General features: G+C 36.6%; 1 protein-coding gene across 5 annotated transcripts in view; it reads right to left on the bottom strand.

The window, feature by feature from the left end:
* DAB1 (DAB adaptor protein 1) overlaps positions 1-24,476 on the bottom strand; it is a 184,246-nt gene extending 159,770 nt beyond the window's left edge. For all 5 annotated transcript variants that reach the window (XM_070939510.1, XM_070939511.1, XM_070939509.1 and 2 more), the window contains exon 1: positions 24,372-24,476. In XM_070939510.1, coding sequence (XP_070795611.1) covers positions 24,372-24,438 — 67 coding nt within the window. In that variant the 5' untranslated portion in view covers positions 24,439-24,476. The remainder of the gene's footprint in view (positions 1-24,371) is intronic.
* Positions 24,477-25,952: the final 1,476 nt, after the last annotated feature.

Below are 25,952 nucleotides of genomic sequence, written 5' to 3'. Positions count from 1 at the left end.
TGACAATCCTAATATTGCAAAATATACAGCTTCATGCTACATAATTAAGCTCCATTTCATGCTGAATAAACTAAATTATTAATGTATCTTAAATAGAAAACTATATTTAGATAGATTTTTACTCCAAAAGCATTTTATTAAAATAAATTTGATAAAAATAAAAAAATCCGATTTAAATTTTAAAAAATCAATTTTTTAAATTCTTTTTAAAAAATCATCAATTTTTATCCGCCCTGGTTGCATGTATATGTGCATGTACACACACACAGTCACACACACACACACACACACACACACACACATCTAGAGCAATGGTGATAGTTTCTGCTGCTGTTGACAGGGCAATGGCAGTGTGCCAGTGATGCTCCAGCTTCATCCAGGTGGGAGAAGCAGTCCTGCAGCAGACTAGTTTGAATAGGAGGTCTTGCTCTGTTTTATAATGGGAACCACTTTCCTGCTGAATCATCTTGAAGTGCCTTTAGCTTGCCTTAGCAATCTGGCTTGGAGAGGAAAGCCCTATTCTGAAGACATGTTCTCAATTAACAAGTAAACCATTATGAATCCAAGGCTATGTGTGTCAGAGTCCTTGGATTTGCAGCTGAATTCACGCCCCAAATAAATAAGCATCCTGCTTGTAAAAGATATGCTTATACTAAAAACATCTTTAAAATGTTTATTTATAATAAGATGTATCTTCTATTAAAGTGCAAATTAAATCTTAGATTGCTTTTCTCCTTAGGGGTTAGAAACATTCCAATCCAGTGACAGTCAATACTGATGGAAAGATAGCAATTTTTTTTTATGTCATTTTCTCTCTCCCCTGTAGTTCCAGTGGTATTTCAAATAAGGCCTTTATCCTCAAGAGTAACTTTTCAGAAGACATAAGAAAAAATAACTTACCAGTTTCATTAGAAAGAATACCACACCAAGTTCTAAACTAATGACACTATTCTCAAGATCTTATAAATTAAGACTGTTAAAATATGTTCAGCCTTCTAGACTTCTTTTCGTTTTATTCAAAACTCATCAATCAACAATGTGAAAACAAGACTGTGGTGATTTAAGCAAGGTTTAGCATCTGCTGTATTTTCCTCCAGATATTTTGAGAGTATAAGTTGATGTTTCCATTCAATATGCTGAGCAGGAGAATTTTATTTAGCATATTTTAAGTGAAATAATATGTAGGTAGCCCTTGCTTACCAACTGTAATTAGAACTGGGATTTCCATTGCTAACTAATGCAGTTGTAAGATGTGATATTATGTGACTGTGCCAAGTTACGATGGCAATTCCAGCAGTTCCAGTTGCTGCTATTAAGCATATCCTGTAAGATTGCAGCATCCCACAATCCCCATTTGTTACGTCCTGCTGGCTTTCCCATTGACTTTTAGTTGCATGGTTGTAACTACAACTATGACCAATTTTAAATACTCATCGTATTTCATCATATTTTAAATACTCATTGTCCATCGTTAACTTTAAACAGTTGCTGAATGAATGGACTTTAAGCGAGGACTATCTGTACATGTTATCTAAATAGAAGGACTTGGGTCATTAATTGAACCATTAATTTTTAGGATCCAAAACTAGACAGCAATGCTTATTATGAATCTTAGTTGTTTTTAATTAGTTTGTTTCTTTCAAACGTCATATAAATGTTTTATATCTGTAAACCTTTTACTGAGTGAAACTGCCTTCCAACTCTACTTTATCACATTTCCTGCCAGTGATGTTTTCTTTACCCGAACTCTATTTCATTTCTTGTCCTTTGATTTTATTTTTTCAATTAATCTCTACTGTGCAACCATAAAGAAAAACACCTGGTGGAAATTAAAGTACAAACATAGTATTTGCTTTATCAAGAGAGCAGCAATAGATTCTGTAGCAGATCAGTGGGGCATGGGCTTTTCCTTCTGGATCCTGGCCCCCAAAGAGTAATTATATTAATATTTCAGAATACAGGAGTGGCAATCTAACATTAATCAACAGACATATTTGGGGCTATAGTTTAAGAGGAGCTCCTCTTTCATTCCTTTCATTTTAATTCAATTTTTCAATCTTCTTTTGGAAAAGTACAAAGCACACTCATATATTTGGACTTTGCTATGACATGCTCAGTGTGCAGGTTATTTCCACCTCCTTTACACGCACATTCCTTCGTGCATTGAAGTATTAATGTACATGATTTAAAATGTTGATCAAAAAGGAATGTTGAAGTCAGGCCCAAATCTTCCAAGGTTCCATTTTGTTCTGTCATAAAACAGAGATACGTTCTACAAATACAATTTAATCATTGCACAAAATCAAATCCTGACATAAAAATACAATCATTTCCTTTTTAGTCATCATGAATGTAAACAAACTCATATACAATTCTAGCAACATATGTGAGCTTAAGACTCACAACTACTTATTTTCATTCCCAATCTAATTCCAATTATAGCAACTGCATCAATTAATTAAGCAACTGCATCACAAATACAACAGAGATTAATCCCATATCCAAGTTTGTCTGTCCTTTGTAAGGCAGCTAAAAATGTCTCAGGAATATTATATTATTTACACAATGGGTTACATAGGGCTTACATCTCTGAGACTCTGCTCTTATATAGTCATCCACCCCGAAAAGAAACACAATACAGCAGTAAGTCTCATCAGTACAAACTCAAATGATTGATGGAAACAGGTACACCCAGTCCACTCAAAAGTAGATCACCTAGCAATCCATTACGTAGATGGAAGGAAAAGAAATCATAAAAAGATATGAAGACTGTTTTTATGTTTGTTTCCAAATTGTAGCAGTTTTGGAAATTCTTTGGATATGGCTTCCTACTTTCATCAATAAATATTACCTTTACCTTCTTTTATAAATGTTACTTAATTATAGTTCTTGGATTTTTGTGAGCATGCCTAAGTGTTTTTTTCCTGACTACATACTAGTAACACTGCTCTGAGCACAGGTAGAACACTTCATGTTCTTCTAAGCACCATAACACTTGATTTGTTTATAAATGTGTTTTAAAATTGCTTCCATCACAAAAGAGGTATAGTTTTGAAACAAAGCTTAGACTTCTACTTATCATTTTTATTTCTTCATCAGCCTTCTGATGCATTTTAAAGAAAAAGATAGTCAGTGGCAAACTGGGATTTTTCTGTATAATACATCCATGAACAGAGGACATGAATTATAAACCTGGGCATCCTATTGAAGAAATGTATGGAGGACATGAGTAAAAGCTGTGAAAAAGCCAGCATGAGAACAGAAGTCTCACGCTCTCAAGTCTCAAATCTAGCTAGGTAGCTAGATAATAGCTAGCTAGCTATTTATATTTATATTTATATTTATATTTATATTTATATTTATATTTATATTTATATTTATATTTATATTTATATTTATTTACACATTTTTATCAGTAAACCTAAACAATCAAGACATTAAGGTTCTCTTATTATTCAAAAGACTGAACTACAGCAGAATATTCTTTAATTCTTTGAGATTTGTTCTAGGCACAAATGTGGTTGACTTGGTCAGATAAGTATTTAATGGTGTACTTCATACTAATAAGGAACACTTTGCCAGTCCAGGATAAGTAAAATTCATTGGAGAGAAAGCGGGCCTAAATATGAAAGTTTCTGTTTTAAGATAAACTGCATTAGTTAACCACTCCCAGGCTTTTGTTCCTTCAAAGACAAGTTCACTCAGATCAATGTAATCTATTATTAACATAATTATTAATCTAATTATTAACATTATTATTAATGAGTTTTAATTGGGCCAAATTTATATATCTTTTAATTGTTTTTAATATTTGTTCTGCATGTTTTTTTAATCTGGCTGTACACCGCCCTGAGTCCTCAGGGAGAAGGGCGGTATAGAAATCCAATATAAAATAAAAAATAAATAAATAAATAAAAATAAAACATGCACCCACTCATCTCATCCATCTCACCCGTCTACTATATTTGGAGCACAATGTAGGTGCTTAAGCATAATGTTGCTGCTCATCTGAAGGAAATTAACTCACTGTCCATGTTATTTTGTTCCCCCTCCCCTATTTGGGGGCAGAGCAAGCAAAGCACAAACCTGTTAGCCCAGTACACTTGCCACAGGTTAACCCTGAAGGAGCCATATATATTTCTATTTAACTTCCTTCATTTGGAAAGACACAAAGGAAACAGAATGCCAAGCAAAGCAGGTTTGTTAAAATTTGTAGCAATAGATACTAAAACAAAGGACAAGGAAACAATATAAGTGACAAAGCCTTACAGCCAGACAAGTAATAATGGGAACTAAGAATGAAGAACAATGCAAAATACAAGAACTGCATAACATACAAAGAAAGGGACAAATCTTAAGAGACAATGAAATGGGTCATGTTATCCGAAATTACACCATTTTATTCGTTAGATAGCTATGTTTTGAAAATGACAGATACAAGTATACATAGAATGGGATTGCAAAAATCTCATAATAATTAGGGATTTTTTTATTCATTACAGTAATAAGCCCTTTTTATATTTATGTTTAGAGCAGGGGTGAAATCTAAAATTTGTTACTACCAGTTCTGTGGGTGTGGCTTGGTGGGGGGTTAATGTGACTGGGTGGGCGAGGCCAACTTTTTTTTTTTTTACTTTTAAAAGCATTTTTTCTACAACCTTAAGAGGTTGCAGAAAAAAATGCTTTTAGAAGTCTCTGACGATGAGGCAAGTCAGCTGGCATCGCCAGAGGCTTTTATAGGCTTTTTTTTTTTCTACAGCCTCTTCGGCTGAAGAGGTTGCAGAAAAAAATGCTTTTATTTATTTTATTTATTCATTTTATTAATTCAATTTATATGCCGCCTTTCTCCAGAGACTCAGGGCGGCTTACAATGCATTAAAAAAAAAAAAACCATTATAAAAACCATTTTAGAAGCCTCTGACCATCCCAGCTGAGCCACACAATCATCAGAGACTTTTTTTTTACTTTTAAAAGCATTTTTTTCAGCCGAAGAGGTTGTAAAAAAATGCTTTTAAAAGTGAAAAAAAAAACAGTCTCTGATGATCGCACAGCTCAGCTGGGCATGGGGGGGATGCAGGGATTTTTGCTACCAGTTCTCCAAATCACCCACCACCATTGCTACTGGATCGGATGATCTGGTCCGAACCGGGAGCATTTCACCCCTGGTTTAGAGGTAATGCAAGAATCTATAACCTGTATAAACTTATGTGCAAAGTGCAAACTAATAAAGGGAGGTGTTCTTGTATGTCCTTTATTTTGATGCTGGCTCAAATGTCAGATCTTTTAATGTTTTCCATAAACCAAAAGGCAACTATGTCTTTGCTAGGACATTTCACTTTCTCTTGTGTGTTCTTTTTCTCCTTCTAAATTCTTTATTATTTTTCTCTCTCTTCCTATTCTCCCTCCTTAACAAAGATTCAGCTACATCCAATGTACAGTCAAAAGTAATGCCAAGCTCAAGGAATCATATCAACTCACTGAGTAGACAAAAGTAGTTTCTGATCTGATCACATCTTTACAAGAAACTGCATTCTCTTGGAAAAAGGCAGATAAAGGCTTTCAGAGTTTAACCTCTGTTGCTTTTTCCCATGGAATGACTCCAAGCTAGATTGCCTCTTTATTTCCCTCTCTATTCTAGCCAATGATTCTACCAGGGATTATCGAGAGCATCTTGTCATATTGCATTACAGTCTGGTTTGGAAGCATTACTGTTTCAGACAGGAAGGCAGTGCAGTGAGTGCGAGGATGGCAGAAAAGATTATTGGCAGTTCATTCCCTTCTATCCAGGACATAGCATATATGCATTGCTTGAACAGGGTCCGCAGTATTGTCTGGGACACTACACATCCTCTTCATGACCTGTTTTCTTTGTTACCTTCTGGGAGGAGGCTTCGTACCTGAAGCAGAACATCCAGGTTCAGTCAAGTTTTGTTCCATACAGTATCAACCTTGTGAACTCTCAAGCTTCCTCTTTCCACCATGTATTCAAGATGGACAGTGATTAACATTTACATGTATGGGTGTAGGTATATACATATGTATGTCTATAGCATGTATGTGTGTATGAATGTGTACACTTTTGAGAGCAGGCAACAGAATTTCATTTTTAATGTGTGCCAGTGTGCCCACAGAAAAAAATGACAACCAAGGTTATCTTATAAGTATTAATGCTTGGGCCAATGCAGAGAATCTGAAGGCAAGAGTATATACCCTGTAGAACAGAGGTGTCAAACTCAACGCCCAGCGGCTTCATTTTCACTAGCAGAGGGCTACAGGATGCCATCACAGCCGAAAATGGGGTGTGGGCTCCGTTTTCGCTGGCAGAGGGCTATAAAAACAAACTAAAAATAAAACAAAAGGAGAAATGTTTCCCCTTTTGCATTTTAGCATGCAAGACGGGACAGGAAAGGAAAAAGGAAAAGAGGAAAGACAAAGAAAAAGAAAAAGTAGAAAAGATGGGAAGAGAGCAAGGAAGGAAAAATAAGGAAAGAGGGGAAGGAGGAAGAAAGGAGAATGAAGACAGAAGGAAAAAGAAGAACAGGCAGGCAGGCAGGCAGGAAGGAAGGAAATTATAATGAGATAGAGGGAGGGTCTCAGGGAAGTCCTGCCTTAGCATTTGGCCACCAAAGTACCCCCGACATGCCGACTATGACCACGCCCACTCCAGGTCATGCACCTTGGCCCTCCGAAGTCAGACACAACCATGATGTAGCCCTCAATGAAATCGAGTTTGACACCCCTTCTATAGAACTATACACACAGCACTGCTTGCCAACTAAGGGAAAAGACTAAATAATTTCACAATACATTTTGATACATTTATTACACAATTAAGCACATATAAGTCTCTAATAGTCAATTGTTCTTTTTTTAAAAAAAAAGCAAAGCAATACAGAATTAACCAATCAATCGGTTTTATGAAAGTTTTACAAAATTAGGATTATTTTGAAGACATGAATGGGCATGACATGAAGTGAGGAAATAACATGACAAGTTTCCTCTTACAAAGGTGTTAACATTTAATCTACATTTTCAGCTGTAATGTCTTGTTATTTGTACCTTTGTACTTATTCATTCCTTATTTTTAAGCAATTTCTATTCTTATCAGTAAATGTAAGATTATCCCTTAATTCACAGGTAATTACTTGATAAAAATCCTTTTTATATCAGGTAGTGTCAGAGATAAATACAAGAACGATGATTTATCTTACATTTTCTCACCAAGTCTATTCTGAATTTTCATGTCTGATAACAACCCCCCGACACACACACTTTTATGAATATTACTATACATTTCTTTGAGACAGAGGAAAATGTTTGGCCATTTAATACCCTCTTCTGACTTAGACATTCCCATATAAATTGATATTGTGCTGGCAGTTTTACCAGAATATTGGCAAGGAAGACCTGGATAGAGCAGTGGTCCCCGACCCCCGGTCCGCGGACCAGTGCCGGGCCGTGGAGTACCTGGCACCGGGCCGCGCAGCGGCCAGGGGACATGAACGCTGCAGCGCAAAGGCTCCTGGGCCGTGCGCAAAAGCTCCTGGGCCGTGCGCAAAAGCTCCTGGGCCGTGCGCAAAGGCTCCAGGGAAGAGAGCCCCGCGCAGGTACGCACGTGTGGCCCAAAGCCCCCACCCCTGCGCGCGCTCAGCGGGCCACGGTAAAATTATCAAAGGCTGATTGGTCCGCGGCGATAAAAAGGTTGGGGACCACTGGGATAGAGGACTGAATTCTTTCCCTTAGGTGCAAGAAAAGTCATTCAGTCAGAAAGCTCACCGGGTTTTATGACTTCATGTACATTTTTGATGGGATAACATATGCTAATTAACAGCACTCAGTTTAGGATTTGGGGTTATAAATACTTCTTTTTTTCAGTTTGATTAATCCTGTATTGATTTCCAGTTGGAGTACTACTAGAATTGCAATATGCAACTGAACAAAGAGTGTTCTAAGGTATACATTATCATTCATTCATTCATTCATTCATTCATTCATTCATTCAATATCTATAGCCGCCCAACTCAACAGTGTCACAACCAAGTGACTCTGGGAGGTTTACAATTCTAAAATTCTAAAACAATTTAAACGAAATTAAAAGAATTAAAAAAATCTACAAAATAAGTAAGTATAAACAGCAGTCAAGATGATTAACTAATATTTGTTATTCATATGTATTGAACTTTTTTTAAAAAAAAATCCTATCTCAAGAATCCACTCTTGCAGCCTGTAGACAAACTCTAGAAAAACAGTGCATCTTTAGTAAGTATTTGTATCCAATCAACTTTGAGAAATAGCAGCAAAGCATTGATAAGTTAAAATATTAGCAAATAAAGTTCATTTCCAAAACCTGAGGTCAATCTAGGAAGCTGATCTGATATAAAAATTGGCAAAATGACTTGGTCCAAATTAAACTAAAAATACGTAACCTATAATCCATGCAGCAATGCTGAAAATTGTATGTGACCCCACTTTATACACACAATTATAAATACAGGACTGTTTTTGAATTGCTGTTTTGAGTGGGCCTACTCCTGTCCACATTCTGAGAGGACACCTTAGTCCTCAGCTGTTGTTAAGATTGCCCAGTTGCCAGCCATGATGAGGAACATGGTTGACCATCTGGCAATTAGATCCAGTGTGCCAGATGAAACCATTCCTGAGCCAGCCAGGTTTGGCAAAGTTTGTTCATTCCTCATTTTGCATTTTGCAAAATGCTCTGTGTGAAGCTGCCCTTGAAAAATATCCAGAGATTTCAATGGCGCAAAATGTACTAACAGATACTAGAAAGATCATATGGTGCCCATGTTGACAGATTTACACTAAATTATGCAGAATTTTCTGGGCATAATTTACAGTGTTGGTGCAGGAAATAAACATCTCCTGTGTCACTCCCAGTTATGGAAGGTAATGTCCCAGAAATTGCATTTCGCCCTTTAACTTCAGTAGAACAAGCAAAGTATGATTCTTTCACCATGATATGTCTAGTATTAGTAGCTGCAAGTAGCACAAGTCCAAAAGCTCATAAGACTAAACTTCTGGGTCCGGTGACTGACCCAGATTGGATCCTGCAACATTATCCTGGGACACATATATTCGCCTTCATTCGTACAAATCAAAAAGTTTGAGAATGTGTTCCATAAAAGCCACATACAGTATCACTGGAATCATATGTTAGAAAGTATCAGACACTTTCTCCTAATCCTATTAATTTTCCAAACAAAATATTTTTAATATGAAGGTGTCTGGTCCAGAATACTTAGATATATGATCTGACAGAATTGCCTTTTTTCTTTGACTTTTTTAACTTAGATGTAATGAATTATATGGTTCAACAGAGGTTTTTCTCCTGTCAACCCAGTCTTCTACTTAATATTCTTCTCTGTTTCATGCTGAGGATAGTCAATAGATTTTTACTCATTTTTTATGTATTTTGAGATCTCTTATTTTACTTTCTTATTATATTAGTTTCTGTGTGTCAGAAGAAAGTCTTGGATTCACTCAATCCTGCAGCCAGAAATATTGTTCCTGTTTATCTCCATGGTGACAAACGTAAATTCAGTGTTGTTGCAATGTGTCAGGACTATATTTATTAAAATGTAGGTCATGCAATATCCCACAAAAAGATCACCAACCTGCTGAATACCACCTCACATACATACATACATACATACATACATACATACATACATACATACATTTCAACTAACAGACTTTTAATGATGTGGGAAAATACCTGAGATTTTAACTTTTTACATACATACATACATACATACATACATACATACATACATACATACATAACATTTTAATTAAATATTGCAGCAAATATTGAATGAAGCACTAATAAAATATGGGACAATCAATATAATTCTTGCTTGATATTTTTAGATTACACTGTGATTGTGGCAATTTAAGACAATATAAGTGTATCTAGCCTATCAAGTTGGCAATATTTAGATCAGAGATTGAGTAAAACAACTAAATTTTCTAACTATACATTTCCAACAGATATTATTCATATATTTTTTTCATTCACACTTTGTAAGTCATAGTATCTGGATGTTAAGTGAACTGTACACTATGAAGGGTAGTACAGGTAGTCCTCAATTTATGACCACAACTGACCCAAGAATTTATGTTACTAAGTGAGAAATTTGTTAAGTGAGTTTTGCCCCATTTTACAACATTTCTTGCTACATTTGTTAAATGAATCACTGCAGTTGTTAAATTAGTAACACGGTTGTTAAGTGAATCTGGTTTTCCCATTGACTTTGCTTGCCAGAAGGTCGCAAAAGAAGAATATATGAGCCAGGGACACAGCAACCATCAGTTATTTGTCAAGCATCCAAATCACGTGACCATGGGGATGCTGCAATGGTTATAAATATGAAAAATGGTCATAAGTCACTTTTTTCAGTGCCATTGTAACTTCAAACATCACTAAATGAACTGTTGCAAAGCCAAGGATTACCTGTATACTAAATCAAAAACCTACAACCCAGATTTTGCAGGAAAAGGATGAAAAGGTTGTGGGATGAAGGTTAAATGAACAGAATGATTCCTTTCTACTTCTAAAGAACAAATTAAGATATCCAGATCCTGAAGCTATTGTACTATTTATAATAAGGAGGAATAAGGTATTTTTTAGATATTTTATAGAATAAGGATATATTTAAATTGAATCATCACAGATCATCCCAAACCTGCCCATATTTATGTCCCGGTTAGAAAATTATGACATATAAAGCAACCATTATTTAAAATATCACAGAACTGTTAGGAAAAAATGATATTCTATTCTATTTTTGTCTATTAAGACAAAATCTACGTCACCTAGTAATGGTAGACATATAACAAGAATGATGATGGAATTTACAACTGAAGAAAAGTTTGTCCCATCTATATAGATTTGGTTTGATTTTATTATATTTATACTAGTACAATTTTATTAAGGAAGTGGTAAAACCAAGATAGCAATAAGTAATTGAAATAAATAATATAAAAATATTATTAAAACTTATAGTATTTACAGGACACTTTTTACTACCCCTAAGTTCCCATGTAGGGGGAAAAAATCACTATTTACTGGCATTCAAGAGTTGCTTCACCTAGTGTATTGACACAAGTAATGCTTCTTTTCTAAGCATCAAATGAGCCACATCTTTTGGAAGGCTTGCATGGCCAGCTGTCTCTATACACATACTTACGTTTGCAGCCACTTTGCTGTCAGTGGTAGTACTGTCACATGCAGATAACCAGGCCAGCCTTGAAAACAGTTCTGCAACAATTCCAAAGAACACAGCTGCTTTAATACCTGAAGGAGCTGTGCTTTGCCTGTACTAAGAAGCTGTGCAGAGCAGCTGTTTCTATATCTCTTATTTGTGGCAAACAGAGGAAAGACAGGAGAGGATATAAACTTATTCTTCTTTTATGTTTGGTGGCTGAATACCCTGGATGCCACTCAAGTAAAAATACGGCTTGGGAAAAGGTGAAGCCCAATCACTGGCTTATTGCACTATAGCCTGGAAATCGGACGAAGAATGGACGCTTTGCTAATTCAGCCTTTCCAGATTTATTTTGCTTTTATTGTTACTATCAGAAGCCAGGGGGAGAGAGGATGGGTCCATGCAAGCAGTGAGCATGCGCACTCAAAGAGCTCCCATTTGTGCAAACAGCAGGCACACAAGCACACAAGGGAAGCTGCACACATGAGCCCACTTGCCTGCCGCTTGTATAGCCCGGTTCCGAATGGGCTACGACCCAGGCATTAGGGAACCCTGCTTTCATGTATACCATATATAGTTCTAGTGGTTCTTCTTTTATTGTTAGATCCCAGGTTCTCAGATACTATGATGACATCACTGAATGGTGCAGAAAAGAATATTTCAAACATATGCTAAATATTTCTAAAAAAATAAAACCCTTCAAAGCAAAAATGTCAGTTGCGTCCAGAATTTCATTAACATGATTTGGGAAGTTCTAGAGCTGTGATGGCAAACCTATGACATATGTGCCACATCTGGCCCATGGAGCACTTTCTGTGGGCACGCAAGCTGTCACCAAGCTCAGCTCCACCGCGCATGCGCACGTGCCTCCCGCTGGCCAGCTGATTTTCAGGATGTGCAAGGAGCGGGGCGCATGGTTGGGTACAGGAGGCTGCAGGGACGCCTACTAGGCCCAAAACGGGGCATGGGGGTGTGTGGTGCATGCATGCACAGGGGGAACATGGGGGGTCATGTGCGCATACGCAGAGGGAGTGTGAGGGGGTCATGCATGCATGCGCAGTGGGGGGGCGCATTGCATTGAGTGCTGGCACACACACACACGCTTTTGGCACATGACGAGAAAAAGGTTAGCCATTACTGTTCTAGAGTCTTTAAAGTCTTTAAAAAAGAAAAGAAGCAGGGGAGATTAAGAGTTTGCACTTTTTCAGTTCTGATGCATGTTGCCAATACGCACTACAGGTAGTCCTCAATTTATAACCATTCGTTTAGTGACCATTGAAAATTACAATGGCACTGAAAAAAAATTTCACACTTACGACTGTTGCAACAGTGTCATAGTTACTTGATCAAAATTCGGATGCTTGGCAATTGGTTCATATTTATGACGGTTGCAGTATCCTGTGGTCATCTGGATCACCTTTTGCAACCTTCTGACAGGCAAAATAAATGGGGAAGCCAGATTCACTTAACAACCATTTTACTAACTTAACAACTGCAATGATTCACTTAACAACTATGACAAGAAAGCTAATAGTTAAGTGAGGTTTCCCCATTTTATTATCTCAGCAACAGAAATTTTGGGCTCAACTGTGGCAATAGGTTGAGGGACTATCTTTATAGAAATGGCAAAAAATGGTATTGCCTAGGAAGAAAGTATGTGAGGTTGTTTGTAACAATGCAATTCTACTTCCTATCAGAAAATGCAAATATCTCCAATGCTTCATTGTAAATTTTCTCACTCAACTATAACAGTAGAAATGTGATTTATGATGTCAGTGCTTGCTGAAACAGCCAGCAGATTTTAAACAATTGTTGATGCTGTCATGCCTATTTATAGTGCTGTCAACTTTGGGCACTTATTTGTTTGTGTTTTCAAATTCAATGGATGAGCACACAAAACTCATTTTTCAAGTTAGAATATTTTCCAGGATATGTGTGTGTTTGTGTGTGTGTGTGTTACAAATATATCTTCTTAAAATACACATTTCTGTTACAGCTGTACCATGCACATGTATTGGGAGTACACATGCGTGTTGTTCTGAAGAGTCTGATTGAGAAAATGCACATAATTTGAAGTATCATTATGGAAATTCAAACAATAATTTTTAAGAGCATGGCTCAACTAATTTCTAACTCCCTTCTTAGAACATTCTTTCCATGTAATGATAAATGGGTAAGACGGAGACGAGCTGAATAGCTAATTGAATGCCTAGCATGGGTTCCAGGAATACTTACTTGTAGTATTTTCAAATGATAAGCTTACTGTTTTAAAACATGATAAATGGCCATTTTCAACCTTTAGTTAGTTTGCCAACATCACTGCCTCCCAAGATATACATGGTTTGCCTAGGTACCTTCTTTAGAAAAGAAGCTTAATGTACCTGATTCTATTTAAAATAAATTACTGAACCGGATTTTTTTTTCTCAGTTACAACAGAAAATTGTGATGATACTCTACCACCTGCAGCTTGGTGGATACATAAAAGGAGTACAGGCAAAACTTAGGAACTTTTGAATTATGCGCTCGTGCAGATACAAGCAAACCTGTTTGCAATTCCAACAAAGAAAGTCCTGGAACATGGGAGAAGGTTAGTTTAAAAGCACTGTGTACGTACACTTGCTTGAACTTGCAAACAGAAGAGACTTACGAACAACCTCTTGGAATGTGACCTGTTTGTAAGTAGAGCACTGTCTGTAATTGTCCTTTTATTGTTTCATGCCAAAAAGGAATTTAATGGTCCTGATTCAAAATAGTTTTTCATATTACTTCTATAAATTTATGCTAGGAGGTTAAATGAATTGTATTACTGTGTACGTTGTTATAAGCATACACAAAGTGTTTTTAAGACTTCATAACACAGTAATGTTTAGTCTTAAACATTTTTAGGAAAAAAATGTGGGCTTTCAGATTTTTAAATCTGTTTTTATTGATTGCAATAAAGTGCATAGAAGAATTGCTTAAATACTATAAAGATTAGTGAGATTTAGACATTGCTGTTATCAAGATTTACCTTACAGCTGTTGCATATCTCATCATAACATTTGTGAAATACTTATAACATCTAAGAAATACTAGCAATCATCCAAGTCCATAAATCTAAAAAAATTCTGCATTCCTGTATTCAATAATATGGTTTACAATATCTCTAAACAATACTAATCTTCATAATATTTTGTTAAATTAACAAATTTATCAAAATAAATTAAAATGGACCATTAATGGTTAAGCCCGTATTGTGTGTCCCTTATCAATTTTACACTTCCAATATAATGAAGCCCTGTAAACATTAAAAATAACCTTTGTTCAATTAATCTTCATCTTATGATCATTAGATATGTATTTAATATTCTTTAATAGCTTTAGTCTTCAACTTAATATGTAATATCCCAAATGTGTTTTAGAAATCTTACAAATAACCAATATCTAATTTAACAGTATTTTTAAAATATTTACAGAAAAATGTCAATATAGAATGATCCAAAACATATACTAATATCAATGCAGTGCTAATTGAACTGAACCAAACTTTGAAATCGGTAAAAGTTTTCATTGAATATACTGCCATTTCCCAAGTTAAATTCACATATACTTCTTGAAATAATTGAAATAGTTTAAAAAACGATTGGCATTTTAAATAGCCATGCTTGCTTAGAATTTCAAAGATAATAAATAAATCAATAAATTGTAAACAAACAAACATTTGCCTCTTTTATGGCTACAAATAGAGCTAAATATGCCAATATGTCTAAAGAGTTTCTTTAACTTTCTAATTGTGCTTATCATGGTTGCCTTTTTTTTTTACTTGATCACTTGCATTCCACCGAGAAAATGAAGTCAAAATATGTGCCCAATGAAAAAGAATCAGTCTCTAACAAAATAGGAAGATGAATGGCTTTTTCAATTGTGACTCAGTAGGGAAAAATTTCCATAGCTTGCACTACGACTCAGAGCATCTCTAATTAATGCTGTCAGTAACCCTTTCACACAAGAGGTTTATTTTTGCAAAGTATTTGAACTCAATCAATTAAACTCTGCAGCACATGCATTTATGAATTATTGAAATAGCCATGTAAGTTACTGTGGAAAGCGTGTATTAAATGGGCCTGCCCCACATAAACAAAAGACAGTTTTTGACAGTGATCTCAGCCAATTTATTATTAGCAAATTCATTATTTGCCCCATGTTAGTAGACATCAGACTTCTAAATGAAGAAGGAATTTAAAACATAAATATTAATGATGGTGAAAGTACAGTATAGATTATGCAATAGCAGTCATAGAAACATTCTGTCTGTTCTCTATCTGTCTCTAGTGCAGTGTTTCCCATATTGTGGGTTGTAACTATTCATAGCATATAGATCATATATGTTTCACTTACAATATGGGTCTCAAAATAACTGATGAAGGCTTGGCAGATTGCTTTCCTGACAAGTTTTTTTTTTTTTACCAGTTTACGCAAAAATATACAGGAAGTTCTGGACTTATGACTACAATTGGGGCCAGAATTTACATCGATAAGCAAGGTGGTTGTTAAGTGAGTCACACCCAATTTTACAACTTTTCTGCCATCGTTACCGTTGTTGAGTGAATCCGGCTTTCCCCATTGATGTTGCTTATCATAAACCAGTTGGGAAGGTCACAAATGGCAGTCACATGACTCCAGATGCCACAACTCTCATAAATACATGCTGGTTGCCAAATGTCCGAATTTTAATCACATGACCATGGAGATGCTGTGATGTTTGCAAGTGTGAGGACCAGTAAGTGGAAGTAACTTTTATCACTGTTGTTGTAACTTCAAATGGCCCGTAAACAAATGGGTGTAAGTCAAGGACAGTATTCAATGCAAAGCAATATGGTAGTTCCAGAGTACATCAAATGGAAGGTTTTTTTAAAAAAAGTTAAATGGATTTAGCATTTTTCATTTGATATACAGTTAAAATATAGTAATTAAAAGTGGGAATTCCTTTTCCTTTACTCTAACACCAATAAAAAATTGATACTTTTACTAGGGGTTTGGACACTTAAATGTATCTGGGTTTTTTTTATGAAAGTTTCATATCCTCAGGTTTGATCTAACTTAATACCATACCTTATGATAACTGTCTATTCCTTTAGTTCTCTGTTTTTAGGAATCAAGTGCAGATTGAAAGGTCTTGGAACATTATTTATTTGTCTGTATGTAAGCCCACCAGCAGAATAATAATCTCTCCCACAAAACAGACAATACATAAAATTTGTGCAGGGGAAGAAATCAGAAAAAGAAACTATGAGTTTAAGGAAATGGATTGAGAATTCAATTCAACTGAAAAAAAAAAAAAAACCCAGAAAAATCAGTGAAAGCATTCCCGTAGCATTCCTATGGTAAAGCAGAAGTGAAGCAGCTCAGAATGATGACAACTCCCCCTCTGTAATACTCTGCCTTATGGTCACATAATCCAGAGTGTTGCTCTTCATGCTTCCTGCATCTTATTATTTAATAGTTTAAGAACAATCTGGAAGGACTTAGGTTAATGCGGCCATGTGGAACATGGTATTTCAGCTTCCAGTTCTGGAAATATTTTCCATAGCCAGATGCTTGAATGAGAAAACTATCTTCCTTACATTATTATCATTCCCCGCCCCCTCTCTCTCTCACACACACACACACACTGAAGATGGTGAATATACCTAATACCTAATATACCTAATTAGCCTCCTATTTTTGCCCATATTAACAACCCTGTGAGGTCAGTTGGGTTGACACAAAGTAACTGGGCCAAGTCACCTAGTGGGTCTTCATGACTAAGGGAGATCTAGAACTCACAGTCTCCTGGATTCTAGCCCAGTACCTTCACCTCTACACCTAACTGGCTCTCGTTACATTGGGAAATTCAGGAAATGCCTGTTCCTTTCCTCCTGAGGATAACTCTTCTTCTGCTTCAGGAAGTCAAATCTGAGGCAGGCTACTTAGAACTAGGAGAAAGATGCAGCATTTGCAAGCTAGTCGTGAAGGGAAAGCATCCAATTCACAGATTTTTTACACAGTTTCTTTTTTTCAAAACCTGAAAAGAAACTACAATGTTTCATTGTATAACAAAATTCTCTTTATTCTGCATCACAAAATGCTATAATTTATAACTCTCATTGAAATTAATAACTCAACAGCACCTCGTTCTTTATTATGGACAGTGTAAAGGATTCTTCTTCACATGTCCAGGGGACTACCACAGGACTTGAAAAGAGCTGATGTAGCTCCCATCTCCCAAAAAGAGGGGGAGAAATGGATCCAGGAAATTACGAACCAATTAGCCTGACCTGGAAAGATTCTGGAAAAGGAATCAAGCAACAAATCTGCAAACACCTAGAGGCAAACAGAGTCATAACCAGGAGTCAGCATGGGTTTGTCAAAAAGAGATCATGCCAGACACATCTTATTGCATTTTTTGACAAAGTGACAAAATTAATGACTAGCAAAAAATGCTTTGGATATAATTTACTTGTACTTCAGTAAGACATTTGATAAAGTTGACCGCAACCTACAACTTGATAAGACAGAAAATTGTGGATTAGAGAGCATCACTCCCAGATGGATTTGTTACTGGCTGATCAACCACACTCAACCTATAGATCTTAAAGGAACTGCATCTACACGGAGGGAAATATGCCGCGAGGTACCTCAAGGCTCTGTCTTGAGGTACTCTTCAATATCTTCATCAATGATTTAGGCAAGGAGATAAGAAAGCCAACACTAGACTGCATTAATAGAGGAATACAATCAAGATCATGTGAAGTGTTAGTACCACTTTATAATGTCTTAGTAAGACCACACTTGGAATACTGCATCCAGTTTTGGTTGCCACAATACAAAAAAGATGTTGAGACTCTAGAAAGAGTGCAGAGAAGAGCAACGAAGATAATTAGGTGATGGAGGATAAAACATACAAAGGACGATTGCAGAAATTGGGTATGGATTAAACTGAGTTTAATACAAAGGAGGACTAGGGAGGACTAGGGGTGATATGATAGCAATGTTCCAATATCTAAGGGGTGGCCACAAAGAAGAGGGGATAAATCTATTCACCAAAGCACCTGAAGGCAGGACAAGCAGCAATGGATGGAAACTAATCAAGAAGAGTACCAACCTAAAACTAAGGACAAATTTTCTGAGAACAATTAATCAGTGGAACGATTTGCTTCCAGTAGTTGTGGATGCTCCAACACTGGAAGTTTTAAAGAAGCAATTGGACAATCATTTGTCTGAAATGGAATAGAGTTTCCTGCATAAGCAGGGGGTTGGACTAGAAGTCCTCCAAGGTCCCTTCCAACTCTATTATTCTGCTACTTAAAGGATTCATTAGAGATGACTTTAATGAGACAAGACCAAACATTTACAATTGACTCCATTCAGAAGCAGAGTATTTGTTTCAGTCGGGTAAACAGATATTTACATTGATTTTCATCTTCTTCACTGAACATTTAAACATACGTCTATAGAATGAAATGGGAAGCTTTGTCTGCCTCAGAGTAAACTGTTCCTTCACCAACAGAGCAAAAATGACTCTCTTGCCAAATATGAGATGAGAAGCAGGCTGTGAACTAGAAAGGGCAAAGAGCTGATTTACTTTAAATTATCTGTATCTTCCTTCAGCTGATGAAGTCAACATCTCAAGAAATAAATGCTACTGTACGTTTCAAGTGGAAGAAATAAATCTTCAGTACCTTAATCTATAAATATTTACATCAATGAATTTTCTCTTATTATTATAATCCCCATCTGGGATCACACATTTTTAACAAGTATGACTAATAAAACCATACAATTTGCTTTCTCAAGGTTATTAATAACTTGAATTTATTCTCCTCTACAGCAACAAAACTAAATAGACAACTCATGAGTCAGATTTATTAAAAATTTGTCACACTCTTGCAATAGGATATCCATTTTATAGGGAAATGGCCAAAATAAATTTAATTAAATCCCTGAGAGGATTCCTTCAAATCTCTTTGTCCCTACTTCTTTGCTATGCAAAGAGCCTTTTGAGATTAAGATAGAATATGAACTAATATATTTAAGAATTAGAATTACTTCCACTTGCTTTTAATTATTGATGTCAGACATCTTTCAGATATCTTTTAAAATCCTATAACCAATAAGTAAAACAAATATCCTTATTTACAGGACTACTCTGCACAAGCCAAGTATCCAAGTATCTCTTAAGAGTCCAATCCATAATGATTACAGAGACAGCAGTCAGCAGGAAGACAAAAGATATGTATTTCATTGTTAAAAATAATAATTTTAAAATGTTGGACTCTTAGGAGATCAATAGAAAAGACTATTCGTAGCTCAAGTTTTAACTGTGGGATTTATGGTGCTCTGTGAGCATGATTGTTTTCTTGCAGACATTTCATTACCCAATTAGGTAAAATAAGTGCTAAAAGGGAGTGTGGGGTTTGCATTCTGACCCTACTCTCTTCTGCACTGGGCATGTTACCTAGTTGGTTAATGAAATATTTGCATGAAAACAACCAAGCTCAGATAGCACCAAAGACCCCCTCAGTCCTAAGGGATCAATATTCCTTTATCAAAACAAAAGCGAACAAAACATAATTACAAATCCAGGTATCTTGTTTCTCCTACAGCCCAAGACAAAATGACAAAACAAGAGTGGCCAGAGATGGGATGGAGAGTTGGGCATGCCCATAGGGAACTTTAGGGACAAACAGGAAATGGGCAGTTTCCTGACACTGACCATCACATAGGCTAAGTCTGTGATGGCGAACCGATGGCACGCGTGCCACCTGTGGCACACGGAGCCATTTCTGTGGGCACGTGAGCTGTTGCCCTAGGTCAGCTCCTCCGTGCATGGCCGCACACCTCCCACTGGCCAGCTGATTTTCGGGTCTCTGCTGTGCATGCAGGAGACATGCGTGCATGCCCATGCCGCCCTTCCCCTCTCAGGAATCTCCACGCAGCCTGTTTTGGATGACAGGTAAGTACAGGGCTGGCGTGGAGGCTCTGGGAGGGTGAAAAATGGGCCTCCTGGAAGTCCGTAAATGGGCCATTTCTGGCCTCTGGAGACTTCAGGGAGGCCTGCTAGGCCCAAAACGGGGCACGGGGGGGGGGTCGCATGCAGCTACGCAGGGGGGCGGGGCACTGCAGAAGAGTTGCATGCGCATGCATGGGGGTAGGGCATGTGTGGGGGGCATTGCATTATGGGTGTGGGCACGCACACGCGCTTGCTATTGCACGCGCATGCGCTTTTGGCACCCAAGGAAAAGAAGGTTAGCCATCACTGGGCTACGTCATTTCTAAGAAACAGAGGATTTTTCTTACAGCAAAATCTTACAGAACAACAAAGACAACTTTATACAGTGATAAATTATCGTTATTCTCATTATTCATGCGAATATGTAACATAAAAACAGAGTTTGTGCCATGATTGTAAAGCTGAGCTCTTACTGAAGTGAGGATTCAAGATGTAAATAGCTTACTATACTAAAACATACACTGGCTTTCAAACCAAAGGCTTATTTGTTTCATTCTGACTTCAATAAATAATGCTATTTACATTCTAGAGGCTCAAGTGAACAAATTCATAACAGTTATATTAATCACTTAAAACATATATCCCAACAATTACAAATAACCAATAAATGTTAAATACTTGTGCTCAGGAATATAACAATTGCTATATTGGCAGTAGGAACAGGCAAAGGACAAAGTCTTATTTTTTCCACAATTTCCTAAGCATTATGCAGACTGTGAACTAATACTGATGGTTCAGAAGGAATTCTTAGCCTTTAATTTTTAAAGAACTATCCATACATCATAACCCACAAGAATAGGTACCAGTTTGCTAAGCAAGTCATTGCCTGGTGATCTCTGACTGCTGATTCCAGGAATCCTGCCCTACAGAAAGGCATTAAACACAAATTCTACTAAGTGATTCAACATCAATCACGAATTGTACTAAGTCATACGCTGTTTAAGCATAATTTATTGACTAAGCCATAGTCCGCAGCAAGACGTAGAAAGAAGGATGGGAACTACGTGGCTCTCTTTTTTCTTCTTTACAGACTTACAGTGAGAAGCTGCTTTCAGGCACTTAATTCTTTTTTAGTCATCACTGAAGAGCACAAGACTAAGAAGGAAAGTGTCAACTTCTCAGCATTACCCAAGTATATTTCATAGAGTTCCAATACAGCAGAAAAAGAAGCCCCCCAAAAGGACAAAATAAGCAAGATTTACTCAGAGTACCTCCATAAGAGGATGTTTTAATCACTTTGAAGCCAAATCCAGACCTGATTATATGATGTTCCTATGTTTGGGTAGATAAACTGGGTTTTAGTTGCTGCAAATCTGAAATCAAAGCAAAGCTAGATTTTTTCCTGCTCTGCTTTGTGAGAACTGTCAGACCTGGAAGCCATCTTTTGCATTGGGCCTTCAGGCCTGCCACATTTACTGCTGTGGGAAATTGGGAGGGGGGATTGTATGGAGCATTTGTGATATATAGTCATAATAACATTCTTTTCTCAGAGAGTCAAGGACATCGTGCCCTGCACCTGATGGGGCTGGACCTGGGAGGCATCACCAGTTGGGACAGTGCTTTGATTGGATCATATGATGGACTTGTGGGTGCTGGGCAGGGACTTGAACTTTTCTTCCGGTGGGGAAAACCTGGAAACTTTCAGATTCGGGTTTTCCCAGATTTGCCAATATGACATCTCTAATAAAATGTAGCTTTGAGGAGACACGAGCCTCAGAGTTTTCTTTCGTTGGAGGTGTAACTTGGAAGCCTTATTTCACCTCCAGGGTCTTGGATTCAAGTGAGTTTTAACTGTTTCCTGCCACTATAGAGTCCTTGGTGCTCTCTGAGCTTGCTTGCTTGCTTGTTTGCTGGCAGATGTTTCATTACCCAACTATATAGCATCATCAGTGCATATGGATGTTTTCTTGCATCCATAAAGATTCAGCATCACATTCTTACACCATTAAGAAGAGATTTATTTCCTTTTTTTCCTCCTTCACAACCCACCCACCCCCAGCACTAGCTACATGCAAGTATACTAAGTAATACTAGGGAAAGTACACAGCTCTAAAGTTTCTTTCAGACCCTTTAAAGTAATAGGCAAGGAATAGGATCAAGATGTCAACGGTGGAAATATTTCTTTTTTTCCTCAAATTTTATCCTCTGCATAAGTTACAAGGATTTCCCTTCAGAGCAACAAGAATGAGAGAAGGGCACTAACATTTCTTTTAAATTTTAGCATAAACTGACAGAAAGGAATTTTTGCCAACACAGAAGAAAAAGCACTTCTATTGTATAGAAAAGCACAGGTTGGATCATAGTAATTTCCATTGTCTTTGGTGTTTGGAGACAGTAAAAAAGAAAATTGTACACAAACTTCAAAATCATTGCAAAGTGATTGCATGATAAATTTGCTTCATTAATCAGTGACAGAAAATCAGAGCCCTTTGTTGGGCTGAGGACTGGCAAGTACAAAATACAGTCCAAAGGGTGTTTTAGCCCAAGAAATAGAAGAGTCAGAAAATTTACTCTCAAGAACAGCTAACAAGAAAAATGAGAAACAGGGAAAAAACAATGCCAGTCATTTTTTATTAAAGGTAGTCCAAAATAAACATTTTGAAGTTAGTGTTGATTGACAAGAATGATCCCAAATTTTACTGAACTTGTTTATTCTAAGCTACCGTGTTTTCCTGAAAATAAGACCCTGTCTTATATTTTTTTGAACCCTGAAATAAGTGCTTGGCCTTATTGCCATGCGTTCAAAAGCCTATTTTGGGCTTATTATCAGGGGATGTCTTATTTTGGGGAAAACAGGGTACTTGGTTTTTATAATTTTGGTTTATCCTCAAAAGGTGTCTTCTGCAGGGGAGCATGGTAATTCTCATTTCATTTGCTAATTGTGTGAAAATCCATACACAAAAAGATCACAGTATTGCCTATCCTGCCCCTCACTCATGTTACGTTGTGTTATATTGTGCTAATGTATGTATGTATGTATGTATGTATGTATGTATGTATGTATATGCTGCGAATCTCCATTCCAATTCTGTGTAGTGAATGATGTGAGACAATTAAAAATAAGAGTAATGCTGAGATCCTACAGAACAAATATCCAGAAAAAGAATGCCAACACCATTAAAATAAAGATCCCATGAGCAATCTATCAACCACTGTGGGAGAAAAGCCAGATTTTAAGGTGTTTTTTTAAAAAACAAAACAAAAACAAAACAAGTCATGTGATATAATAGAGAGGTTCACTACCTGGCCTATAAAGGAAGAAATTTTGAATATTTAAAAACTAAAAATGTATGCATGTAAATGTATTAAGGATCCACCTCAATATATACATATGACTAATGGGCCAAAAATATTGAATATAGTCTCTACTATAAGTCAATGCAACTTCATAGATTGAATGGATAGACAAGAAATAAACATATATAGCACAGGATAGAAATAGAGGATCAGTTGAGCTATGAAAAAAGCTTATTCATATGAAGGTCAGAAAGCACTATCCTCATTATGATGGGACATCACAATATACAAAAATGTTGAAATATGATTAGCTACACTATCCACCAAAATCTAGATTGGTTGACAAAGTCACAGGAGAAAACAAATCAATAAACAGAGCAAAAATCATCTCTAAATCAGTAAATAAAAAGGCACGTTTAAGGTAATTTGAGAAAATATACTTCTAGAAATCTCCTTTTCCCCTATAAATGCTTATAGAAAAATACAGAACAAACCCGATTCTATAGGAATGTATATGTCTTCTGCATATTATTTAATCCCTTCAATGCATTCAGGCTTAATGGAAAGGCAGAATTGGTGTATCCATCTGCTCAGTTAGTTTCTAACTAAACAACAATACAAGATCCTATAAGGCAGTGGTTCTCAACCTGTGGGTCCCGACCCCTTTGGGGGGTCGAATGATCCTTTCACAGGGGTTGCCTAAGACCATTGGAAAACACATATTTTCAATGGTCTTAGGAATAATTTGATGGTTGGGGGTCCCCACAACATGAGGAACTGTATTAAAGGGTCACGGCATTAGGAAGGTTGAGAACCATTGCTATAAGGAGAAATAGTACCATCCTTAACTAAGCTGTAAAGTACAAGAATTTCCTACCTTTCTTTTTAGACTCTTTCTTTGTGCTGGTTTTAACAGCCACTTGAAGTTCTGTCTCAGTTGACATCCTATTGTATCCTTAGTCCTCTTCACACAGATCCAGTATCTTGGCCAGGCTCATTTAGAACAATTCTTCCAGAGAATTACTTAGCTTTTCAAATACTAGAATCGAAAGAGCTCATTTCATTCACCCTTTTGAAGTGCTATAATAAAAAAAACAACACAATTAAGCCATTTTAAGAATAAGGTTTTCTAAGACATATAAAGTTGAAATTTCCTATGTAATGTATATTAGTTCTCATGTGTGTTAAGAAATAACTCTTATTTTCTCTTTGTCACATTTATGAGAGTTATATTAATTTCAATGGGATATTTACAGTAGGTAACTGTAGTTATAAATACTATGAATAAACCTTGATGTTTACTAAAGTCCTGAGAATTTCTTACAATTTCTACACACAAACACGCATTTATAAACATACATGTCTTGTATTTATAGTTTCTGCTGGTAAATGATGGCAATAAAGTTATTTGTATTTGCATTTATAGTGTGTGTGTGTGAAAAAACTGGTAAGTTTACATCTAAATTTTCCTCTATGACCTGAAAATAGCTTATAATGCAACCTTTTAATATTATCTTCCAAACAACTATTCTTGCCTGACATTAGATTTATACCTGGTTCTCTCTATTGCTCTTAACTCTTCAATCCAACAACAACTTACTGGCAATTGTATACATGTTAGAAATTTCGTAGGTGTGCTTCAGTTTGCAGGAAACCCAACAGAAATACTTCTTCAAAACGGCATCACAGAGACTGAAGCACTATCATACTGATTAGAATAGTCATCATGCTATAATCCTGATATTATAAGAGGCTTGAAATAAAAGTCTAAAGCAAGATGGTAAATTTCAATACTTTGAGTTGAGGTGATGCAATTCTATTTTCTGACTGTCAACAACAGCCTCAAATTAATTTACTATTACTGCCCAAATCAATCCAATATCTCAAGACAGAATGATCCTCCTTCATACAGCTTCAGTAGATAATTATGACCATACATACAATGTACAAAAAGAATCAGAACAAATACTCCCTGTACAGTTCATTCTCCACTAGCCCACCTGATTGCAAACATTTTTTGTATATAGCTACAAAGCTACTGCTTGAAAGGAAAGTTATAAACACTGTGGTAACAAAACAGACTACTGTTTAAAAATCTTTTCTATATTTTAATATAATTCTATATTTGGACAAAATCACTTGAACAGTTTTTCTTTTTATGACACTGTAATTCAGGGATGTCAAATTCAAGGACCGGGAGCCGGAACCATCTCGTGGGGTACTTAGATCTGGCCTGTGAGGCCGCACTGGAAATAGCGAAGGATGAGCCCGCAGTGCTTCTGCCAGCAAAAATGGAGCTTGTGAGGGCCACATGCGGCCCTCCTGAGCTCCATTTTCACTGGCAGAGGTTTGCAGGAGGCCGTGGCAACCAAAAACAGAGCTTGTGAGCTCATTTTCGCTGGCCGAACAATCGGGCCACCACAGGCGCCTCCAACGTTGAGTTGGCCATGCCCACCAG

The sequence above is a fragment of the Pituophis catenifer genome, unplaced genomic scaffold, assembly GCF_029215685.1.
Source record: "Pituophis catenifer annectens isolate HBS135680 unplaced genomic scaffold, rPitCat1.0.hap2 SCAF_3, whole genome shotgun sequence".
Classification (NCBI taxonomy): Eukaryota; Metazoa; Chordata; class Lepidosauria; order Squamata; family Colubridae; genus Pituophis; species Pituophis catenifer.
The sequence above is the reverse complement of the archived record's forward strand: the minus strand, read 5'-3'. Positions and strand labels throughout refer to the sequence as shown.